Source organism: Electrona antarctica (genome assembly GCF_951216825.1).
Source record: "Electrona antarctica genome assembly, chromosome: 20".
Lineage (NCBI taxonomy): Eukaryota > Metazoa > Chordata > Actinopteri > Myctophiformes > Myctophidae > Electrona > Electrona antarctica.
In genome coordinates, this window is record NC_136801.1 from 11,402,799 (window position 1) to 11,414,217 (window position 11,419).

General features: G+C 43.7%; 1 protein-coding gene across 1 annotated transcript in view; it reads right to left on the reverse strand.

Moving 5' to 3' along the window:
- The window catches only part of malrd1 (MAM and LDL receptor class A domain containing 1), a gene marked incomplete at its 5' end in the record, with an annotated part of 98,334 nt that extends 88,653 nt beyond the window's left edge, over positions 1-9,681 (reverse strand). The window contains 4 exons of the mRNA XM_079489308.1: positions 6,312-6,395; positions 6,518-6,606; positions 8,147-8,278; positions 9,495-9,681. Of these exons, the coding sequence (XP_079345434.1) occupies positions 6,312-6,395; positions 6,518-6,606; positions 8,147-8,278; positions 9,495-9,681 (492 nt within the window). The remainder of the gene's footprint in view (positions 1-6,311; positions 6,396-6,517; positions 6,607-8,146; positions 8,279-9,494) is intronic.
- Positions 9,682-11,419: the final 1,738 nt, after the last annotated feature.

Sequence of the window (11,419 nt, forward strand, 5' to 3'; positions counted from 1 at the left end):
CTCTCTTGAGTATAGTTAGTGTGGTTGCCCAACACAGTGGTTCCCAGGGCCAAATTATCCATTGGGCCAATGGGGCCGTGGCCCAGGGGCCCTTGGCTCTCAGGGGCCCTTCTGGGAGAATGTAAAGCCCTGTAATGGGTTTGAGGCCCTGAAAAAAACTCCTGGGGACATTCATTGGCCATTGATTTTGTTACATTTAGGTAAAAAACTTTATAAAAACACAAAAAACCTCGAAAGTTCTTCGCACACGCGCACTAGGGGCCCCCCAAAAATGCACCGGCCCAGGGGCCCTTGTGGGGTTAATCCGTCCCTGGTGGTTCCCAAACGTTTTAGCCTGTGACCCAAAACAGAAATAAGACATTGTCCATAGCAGATCTACAAGCTCACAACGTGTCGCTTCGCACCGCGTTGTGAGCTTGTAGATCGTCTATCTTCAGTACTTCTTAAATATTTGTTCTAATTTATGGAATTTCTTAGATATTACTTTTATTTCTTCATATAGAACTATATGAAACACATATGAAATACATGAACAAACATATTTCATATGAAACCTAAAAAAAACACCTAAACCAGTTACTGGTTAATCTCTCAAGAACAGATTCCGAGCTGTGCTACTGAATCTGTCAGCAGGATCATTCAGAACGTGTATACATTGTTGTTAGTGGGAATGAAAACATAGGCACCCCACAGGAAACGCCAGTGGTCCACGGACCACCGTTTGAAAACCCATGGTCTATAGGTGAATTATGTACCTAGTGTTTCTACATGTGTGTTTTATTTGGCTTTCATGCATTAAAACCGGGAAAGCAGATATATAAGCTCACAGCATGTCACTTCCTGACACGCTGCAAGCTTGTACATCTGCTATTTTGGAACATTTTTGAAAAGTGTGAGAACTACTGATTTAGAAGGTATTTGTAGAATCGGCCTCAGGTCTTAATGAATAAATTACATTAATTTGATGGTTAGGCTACCAGCTCTCATCCAGCGGTACCCTCAAAATCACTTTCCTCTCCTGAAAGTGTAGCTTAATGACATGACATTAATGACTTAATTATATCCTGAATGTTCTCAATTCCAGTTAGAAACTTGCACCTATTATACATTTGAAAAGTTGTACCGTCACTAGTCGTCACTACTGCAACGCCGTCCTACACACTACACTCACACGGCAGTGATGTCACACACTTACCCTCCGCGTCGTTCGGCCGTTATCTCCTCATGTCGCGCCGAACGCCGAGCCTCAACATCACCCGCGGAACAATGGTCATTGCACTGCCACCAAAGTCGCCTCCCTTCCACACTCACGCCGGCAATGCATTTCTTTACTACAAACACTATCGCCCCAAGCACCCACACCCCCGCACGCACACACTCACACACACGGATACGGAACACTGTCTCCAGGTCTATGAAAACAAGCCCAGAAGAAATGCCATTCAACACGCTACTTACACACACTACAACTCGCTTACAACTCGCGGACCTGGCAACACTGCATCCTGCATCCATTGGCTACCATTGCTAATTTGTTGCCACATCTAAGAAAACAAGCCTGCAAACCCTGACTTCCTACAGGCTACTTACACACACTACCACTCACTTACAAATTCTAGTATACAACAATTTTAATTACACTCAGAAAGACTGAAGCGATATGAGGACAGGTCATTTGGAACTCAATGTTCTGTCCTTACACTTAAGGCTGAAAGTGAAATAATTAAGACAAAAGCACAGCGGTGCATCAATCACCATTACAATGAGGTTTGGAATTAGTGCTGAATTAACAGACGTGGGAGTGAATGTTAGGATGGAGTTGACCTCTACGCATCCCAGGCATCAAGCAGCCATATTATGAAACTGTGCTGGCTATGCCCAGTGGCAGATGGCTGCGGTAGAGATGGGTTGAGGGGTGAGGGAGGGGTGAAGGTGCACACCAAGGGGTGAGACACAGACTCTGTCTAAGGATATGGAAAGGACATGATGTATCTGGAAATCACAATTAACACTAATATAGCTTAAACAACTGTTTAGTGTAGTGTGACATTACATTGTCTTCCAGCAGGGCAAACAAGTCAGGACACAGTGGCTAGGAATCTCAGAATAGCCAGTGGCTTGATGACCACTAACAAATGGTTGGGTGTCGCTTGGTAGGCTTGCATGTTAGGACACCTACCGTGCCTCCTAGCACTGGGCTTCCTGGTGACCATATATGGGGACAATTTGGGACGAAGGGGGTAGGGTAACCTGAGACCACCTTTGCATTCCCCTTTGTTGTCTGTCTTTCAGTTTTATAAAGTCTACTGCAAATGTTTGTAACAGTTAGTTCAGTGGCTCACACGCCGTGAGGCGGGTGGGCCAGGCCCATGGCTGTGAATGATGTCTTGTACTCTCTGAAAATAAAATGGAACTCCGGAACCTTCATCTGCCTTTGTCTCTGCTGTTGGCTTCATTCTCCGTCCAGAGTGTTTTCTAGTCTAAGTCTTTACGTCTGTTTATGCTCTATGGGGAGAGGGAAAGCACTCTCTCCTTTGTAGAACAGATTCTTCAAAGTGGTGCCGAGCTCGGTCGTGTTGGTGCATTTTTTGCGTCAGGCGAGAGAACCAGTGGACAATTGACAATTCAGTCTAATAGATATTTCGGTCGGCAATTTTTTGGACGGAGGGGAGCGGCGGCGACGACGGCGCTATGCGCGCTGCAGTCGAACCAGCGAGACGATGGCGACGGCCTGCCCGGCGCGGTGGGGGGGGTTTCATTCATCACCACCACGACGGAGGCGACCTGCACGGAGGAGCGGCGATGGGCAACGGCGTGATGCTCTCGGCGATCGTGACCAGAGGCGATGCTCGGCGGCTGGACGGCGGGGAGAGGGGTGCTACGGAGCACAGCGTGCCCCGGCCCGAGGGCGTTCGTCGGCGGTCAGCGGTCCAAGGGAGGCGATGGCCACTTCATTGACTCTTCACGGCGCGTCTCGACTCGACAGGCGCCGGCGGCGAGGCGTCGTGGCTTCGTTCCGTTCAGCGGCTCGACAGAGCTGATCTACAAGCTCGCAACGCGGCGAATCGCAAGTTTCTGCCTTGCAGAGGCCTGCAGGCTCCTGTGATGACACTGATTCACTTTCTCGTTTTTTAGTCATGTTGTATTATCATGACTGAAAGGGAGGAGGTGATGAAAGTGAATTCGGATCAGAATGAAGGTTTTCGGACAAAGGGCAACTCTCGACAACAGAGCGGCCTACGCCATGCGGTGCATAAGTGTACTGCATCACAAACCTCGTTTGACCCGTGTGCGCTGACTGATGACGAAGGTGAGACAAGAAGAAAAGAAACGTTACAGAAGATTCTATTATATCAGATGGATATCGTTCCATTTGATTCCAAATGTATGTTTACGTTTGTCTAGTTCAACATATAATGGGCATGTGTGTTGATTTTATGTGTCAGGTATTTAATTAGAGAAGTTGGCTTAATGGGGATGATATGCCTAAGGGAGATTTGGAGCTGAATAGAAATATTTACCGGAGTACGATTAGTTAGATGTTTCTTTGTCAGGCGAAAGACAGCGCTCCTGTCGTACGCATAAGTATTAATCATCCTAATTGTGCATAACGTTCTTATTTTTGTTCGAATAAATTTGTGAATGGGAAAAGTCAACGAAAGTATTTCTGCTATGACATGTGGGGAAAACTCTAAAGTTATATAAATTACTCTAGGATTTTAACGTAAGTGAATAATAGTAGCATGCACGAGATCTGGAAAAACTTAGTTAGGGTTTATGGTCGTCGGTGGTAACAGTGCTGTTATTTGTACGAGCCTTGGGGAATCTAGAGTGTTGAAATAATTATAGATGATTTCTGCATGTCCTAAAAAGATGAGTTAACTAAACAAAAATGAATCATTTTATGAATGACTATGGTAAAATTTATCCTTAACATTAACTGATGCTAAGAGCATCAGATGTAAAGTTTGAAGAACTGTAACACACTTTGTATTCAATAATTGGGTGCTTTGGAGTGAAGCAAAAGGGGTTGGATACAGCGACGGTGTATTGTGTTTAAATGTCAGATATATGTTTACGGGTTATCATTTATGTCAATGATCATGTTTTGAGTTATGTAAAGGTTAAAAGTGTTGATTACAGTACAGAGAAGTTGTTAGTGTGTAAGAGAGATTCTTACTGTGGTTTTCGGGCTGGAATGTATTTTTTACTATTTACTTACTTACTTATTTTTATTCATTGTATTTCCTATGTAATGTTTTAGCCTGAAATTAAATTGAACACAGAGGGGAGTTCTATAAGCACACCGATGATAATACTGTAATGGAATGAGAACACTGGTAACGAGTTATGTGATTTGAATGCCTAGAAGTCTGCAAACCATTTTTGAATTCTACTGTAATTGTTGATTTCTTTGTGTCATATCTTGATGTTCCAGTCAGTGCCAAAGGGAGGACGAGGGTCAATAATTGTGTTTCCATATTCGTTTTTATGAGGCATGGTTGCCTCAAAGGGAGGTCTGATGTATCTGGAAATCACAATTAACACTAATATAGCTTAAACAACTGTTTAGTGTAGTGTGACATTACATTGTCTTCCAGCAGGGCAAACAAGTCAGGACACAGTGGCTAGGAATCTCAGAATAGCCAGTGGCTTGATGACCACTAACAAATGGTTGGGTGTCGCTTGGTAGGCTTGCATGTTAGGACACCTACCGTGCCTCCTAGCACTGGGCTTCCTGGTGACCATATATGGGGACAATTTGGGACGAAGGGGGTAGGGTAACCTGAGACCACCTTTGCATTCCCCTTTGTTGTCTGTCTTTCAGTTTTATAAAGTCTACTGCAAATGTTTGTAACAGTTAGTTCAGTGGCTCACACGCCGTGAGGCGGGTGGGCCAGGCCCATGGCTGTGAATGATGTCTTGTACTCTCTGAAAATAAAATGGAACTCCGGAACCTTCATCTGCCTTTGTCTCTGCTGTTGGCTTCATTCTCCGTCCAGAGTGTTTTCTAGTCTAAGTCTTTACGTCTGTTTATGCTCTATGGGGAGAGGGAAAGCACTCTCTCCTTTGTAGAACAGATTCTTCAGACACAAACAGCAGGACTCATCCCTGTCCAGATGGCCTCAGAAAAGTCCAGGCAAAAGCCCCCCACACAGAGTCATGGAACATAAGTGTCCAGTGTCTTTTACCTACCTGCCACTAATTCAGTACTTTTACACCACTATCCAACGCTCATGGGCTTTGCGCCTAAAGTGTCCACCCTGACACTGAGAGGTTGGGGTTCGATCCCCGGCCGGGTCGTACCAAAGACTAGTTAAAATGGGAGCCAAAGCCTCCCTGCTTGGCAAACAGCATCAGGGGTTGGATCGGGGGTAAGTCCCTGCGTCATAGTAGCATCATGTCCAGGGGGTGTACTTGTATGTCAAGCTGCCTCACGCTACAGAAACAGAAGATAGGCTCCTGCTCTATGGGCCTCATGGCTCAGCAAAGCATACTTATTCAAAGCACTTCGTTTTAACGTACTGTACGTGCATTACTTCACCCATTCACGCATCAACGCAGCAGAGGCGACCATGCGAGGGCAAGCAGCAACCTGCTCATCTGGACACTGGCGGAACAACTCGGTACCGGGCTGAGGGGGATTGACCACACGATCAGGCCCCCCCACAGACACACACAAATTAAATTTGCACAACGTAGCCTACAGTGTACTGGTCAATGAACTAAAAGGTTTATAAGAAATGGCACGGGCCGGGGTGAAGCCACACCACTAACCCCCCCTGTAGTTCCGCCCCTGCATCTGGAGCTGTTTGGGGTTCAGTGTCTTGCTCAAGCACACTTTGACACGAGAGCCAGAGATTGGTTCTAGAAGTTCTACGATTCCAAAGCGGCTGTTGCAGTGTTGTACCGAGTCCTGAGCCACTGCTGCAGTTCTTCCAATGGCATCTTCATCAAGTGTACATCAAGTGTATTGTTTTTTATGGTACGTTGTTTTGTGCTGTGTCACTGAGCTATGTTGCCTTGCCTAGCATTACCGTTACAATGTGTCACGTTGTGCTGTGTTGCATCGTGTCACAGTTTGCGCCACGTTGCAGTGCGGTACGATAGAATGCAACATGCTTTATGAAATATCTGGCACGACACAGCATGACATCGCAGTGCGACTTTATAAGCCTATCCCAATGAAAGTCTGTAACTAAAACACTAAAACAATAACGCGTTCAAACCTGAAATTGATCATTGCTGTGAAACAGTATTGCTGTCCTTTGCCACAGTTCCATCCGTGGTGGTTCTATGTGTTCCCACACCACTCCTCTCCGACCCTCTGGGCGGGTTTCAATCAGGATCTGAAGAGCTCCATGTTTTGCCCCGACATGATGGTAGAAACTCATCTGTTCGGTCGCAGAAAACAAACCACAGTTATCAATTATTGTCAGTTGTTTTGTTTGTTTGTTTTTTTGGGGGGGGGGGGGGGGGGGAGGGTGGGGCTTCATTCAAAAAGATGTTAATTTACCTGGCAGGTCTGTGACGGCAGGAAGACAGGACTCTGCAGGTCTGCCTCGGTTCTCTCTCCAGTATCAGGCGAAAGCACAAGAAAGTGCGCTGTGAGGGAGAGAATTGTGTGCGTGTTTGTTCAGTGTGCAAGTGTGTTGATGTTGAATGCATTAAAGTAGTAGTTCACCCCAAAAATTACTATCAATTACACACCTCATGAAACCTTGAATTCATGGAGATGAATTCAAGGAATTGATTTTGTCGCATTCCTGAGCCAATAATTTGATGATGATGTCATCGGTCAGTAGGAGACTCAGAGACTCATGGGGTGTGAAATCTTATTTGTGGTGAACTACTCCTTTAACCCATTTTGGGTGTTTTTTTGGTGTTTGAAACATTGTTATAATTTAGCTATTGAAAAATAGCAGATCTACAAGCTCATAGCGCGCTACGAGCTTGTAGGTCTGCTATTTTTTTTAAATTGTGAAAATATTTATTTCAGAAAACTGGAGAATTTAGAAGATTTTTTTAAAATTTCGACGTCAGGCCTAAATGGGTTAAAGGACAAGGACGATAACATTACATAATGACAAATAATCGTCTCTGTCGGGAGGAAACCATGTCCAAAACTGTTACTTTTCAGGGTTCAAATTAGAAAATATCAAAAGTAGCAGATCTACAAGCTCACATCACACTTGCCAATCTAGCTGCTACTTTTGATACATTGCTGTGACGCTGTATGATCAAGTAGGGCAGTGGTTTTCAACCAGTGGCCTGGGGACCACCAGTGGTCCTTGAGGGGGTTCCAGGTGGTCCCCAGCTAAATGATAGAGAGCTGGTAACCAAATGGACCCTTATAGTTCTTTAACTCTTGAGAGCGTAAAATGGACCCATAAGGGTCCATTCATTTGGTTTCATTTTACGCTCTCAAGAGTTAAATTATTGGCCTGGGCCATGGCTCAGCGGTCCAGGCACCTTGGCTGGCAATCCAGTCTGGCAGTGTGCCGTGGGTTCGACTCCCGATCCCGACGGCCTTTACTGCATGTCATCCCCCCATCTCTCTCCCCAATTCCTGTCAGCCTACTGTCTGTCCCGCCATAAAAATATAAAATAAAGGCGAAAGCCTAAAAAAAAACAACATTTAAAGAGTTAAATTATTGATATTGTTATTGTATCTGCATTAGTTAATTTACAATAAGTCAATTAGAGAATGTAAAAAACAATTGTTATTTTGATCAACATCTGCCTGTTAACTCTTCTAATGGTACCAACATCAATACAGCATGGAATTGACAAAAACTTATCAACAAATAACAAAATATTCTTTTGTTTTGGGTCTGAGAGGCAAAATCTCATCAAATGGTGGTCCGTGGCTCAAATTCTGAATAAATTATGGGCCTTGATATGAAAACGGTTGAAAACCACTGAAGTAGGGCGTTCATTTGCAAAGAAACACAGGCTTTTTTCTGCCCCAACAAGAAAGACAAAAGATGATTTCTTCAGGATAAAGAAGTAGCTAGTAAAGTGCCAGATGTTCAGCAGCTGACCACCAAACAAACATTATGGTCATTGACTTACAGTACTTTAATCAGAGTAAGATAGATACTTTATTTGTCCATGTGGAAATTCCTTTGACGATGTACAGTACCTGATTGGTTGTTAGTGTGATCATGTGTGAGTCCTGGGAACCCGGTCTCTCTTGTCCACTGAGCAAGCCTGTCTGAGCTCTGGGTCAGCTCACAGAAACCCTCCTCAAAGTCACACCTCCTGTGCACCCAACCTTTGTATGGGACAAAAAGGTTCAAAATAGATAAGCAGTAACATTATTTTGGGGGGTGGGGGTGAGGGGGTAGATGATTAGCTAAAATTAGCCTCAAAAGTTTGGGGACCCTTGAAATAGAGCTCATAACTATGAACCCAACACTAGTCTGTTCTCCCAGGGGTTTACAAAGTGTATCTTAGTTCCCCTCTGTGTACAGTGATTGAGTTAACAGTCTGCATAAACCAGAGATTCAATTTCATTGTATGACTCAATGTTCAAGCAAGGACTGTATAAGGTCCCAGTGGTAATGTAATGAAGCTTTATTTTGAGTGTGGGAAAATTAAGTTGTCAGCCTCTCCTGAGTCTCCTCTGTTGCGGAAACGTTTTACCTACTCACCAATACAAAGGCGTCTTGTGTTATTAGAAAGCCACTTTCCTTAGTGGACGCACTCTGAGCCCCCACCACACGTATAAAATGCAAAGGAAAAATCTTGTCTATGAGATTTTCTCTTGGCAATATCGGTAGAGGGTAACTAAAAGTATTTGTTTTCCGGTGGGAAAAAAAATCCCTTTCTGGCCAAAAAGTGCATTTTATACGTGTGGTGGGGGGCTCAGAGTGCTCCACTAAGGAAAGTAGGCTTTCTAATAACACAAGCCGCCTTTGTATTGGTGAGTAGGTAAAAAGTTATTTATATTTCCGCAACAGAAATGCTGGTCTGCATTTCATGCGAGAGCAGGAAGACAACAGTCTCATAGCCTACTGTAAATGCAACGGCAGCAAAGGGCATTAGGGCTATGGACCAGAGCTAACTGACAGGTACAAAAGATACAAAGCAACACAGCATATTTGTAGCTTTATATCTTTGTAGCTGAAATTGAAACCACCTCAACTTTTTTTGTAGCAACTTTTATAGCAGCTAGAAACGTTGGCTGTATCTTTGTATCTTCATGTCGCTGGCATCCATTGAAAAATAATTGTATCTTCATGTCGCTAGCTTCCATTGAAAAGAATGGTAGCCTGTATCGTATCTTCATGTCACTGGCTTCCATTGAAAAAGAATGGTTGACTCTGACAGATGTACAAGCAAGCTTGTATATCAGCTATTTTTGAGAACTACTGTGCTAAATCACTGTTCTAAATCCTATGAATTAGCTACAATCTAAAATTACACAGATGCTTTCCTGCTTTTAATGGGTAAAGTGGTAGAATCACAGTCTGTATAGGCCTACTCACAGTCTTTGTCATCGCTGCCATCCCTACATTCGTCACTGAAGTCACAACCGCTGTCATCTGGTGTGACACACGATCCCTGGACACAGGTCAACTCTCCCGGTGAACAGGCCCCGGCAGCACACAGACGGACATGTACCAGTAGACAGACCAGCAACAGCTTTGCTGGTTGCCACAGTGGCAGAGTCATTGAATCCCCCTTGTCCTACTAATACTCCAAGAACACTCGACTCCTCATTGCCATTAAAGCAGGTAGAATTTAGATTGTAGTTACTGTGAGAGCCTTCGTCCTGTCGTCGTATACACTTTGCTTGGGACACGGATTGATTCTGAATGCATGCGCAAGCTGCTTCCATGCGATAATGGCCAATAAAATGGCTTTTATGGCCGTTACTCAATAACAGTGGGGAGTGCCTCTGATATCTTTGTGCATGTGTGCATCTGTAATGAGTGTGTGTGTGTGTGTGTGTGTGTGTGTGTGTGTGTGTGTGTGTGTGTGTGTGTGTGTGTGTGTGTGTGTGTGTGTGTGTGTGTGTGTGTGTGTGTGTGTGTGTGTTGCCATTTATTTTAAACCCATCTACCTGCCAATAAAAGGCATGTAAGTGCTTAGAAATCCCATAATGCAGAGAAATTTAACAACCACTGATTATAATACATGATTGAAAAAACAAAAGCATGTTTATGTTCTAAACTTGTTTATAAGGGCTTATCTTTATACACAGCAATCTTGAGTGTTAAAGTTAAAGCAGCACTATGTAAAAAAAAAAAAACATGGTAGCCATCGTCTTTGACTTCATTACCCACGAGTCTTTGCATGCATGTCCGGCGAGGACGCCCTGTGATTGGCCAGTCTTTGCTTGACTGACAGTTAAGTAGTCTCCCCTATAGTCATACAGTCAAGCCCCTAGCAGGAACCTATACATTTATGGAAGGATGATTGCTATTGCTTAAACATGTAACTTTATAATTTTGCGGAACATAATATGCTAGTTGTTAAACAAAATACATACGTGTTACATGGTTAAATAGTGCTGCATTAACTCTGACAGGGTCCATTTTGAGACACTGTCAAGAGTTAAATTAAATCATCACTCAGGATTTTACTCACAGGCAAGACAATCCTCTGCGGTGTCATGCCATATAACAAAAATGAGCTTTCTACTCAGTGTAGCTAATATGGGCTGAGGGCATGCACAGACAACAGGAGACCATGGAGAGACAAAAGAGGAGAGAGAAGCCTGCAATATTGAATAATATGAACTTCAACGAGAGGACCATTAGGCCTGTCAGGCTCTGCCTGCACATTGTTACAGGCTAACGTAATTTAATTAGTCAGGAATCAATGAATGAGAGGAATGGAATGCCAATACAAGAGGTAGATAAGCAGGGTTGCCAAATGTCGGGGGTCCCTGATGCAAAATATTTCAATCAAATAAACAATTAATTAATTGTGGAAAATTAAATATATATTATATGCAATCAAATAATTGTTAATAGTGATTACTTAAAAGTTCACCCAAATCTAAATCCAACCCACCCAAAATCATAATATAAAGGTTGTGTTTGTGCCTGATGGGTGAACAATGAACATATAAGCTAAGCAAATTCAAGATGTATGTATACATGTATGTATGTATGTATGTATGTATGTATGTATGTACACACACACACACACACACACACACACACACACACACACACACACACACACACACACACACACACACACACACACACACACACACACACGTAGATGGCTGGTTGTACTGTTGCTGTTGTGTTGTTGTGCTTTATGACTCAGTCTATGGAGACTCCACCACTACAACTGTTTCTAATACACAAGATGTGGCTCGGGGACCCCCAGGGGTCCTTGAAGGCGTTCCAGTGGGTCTCCAGCAATATGTGGTCATAAAACATCCAATTCAGTT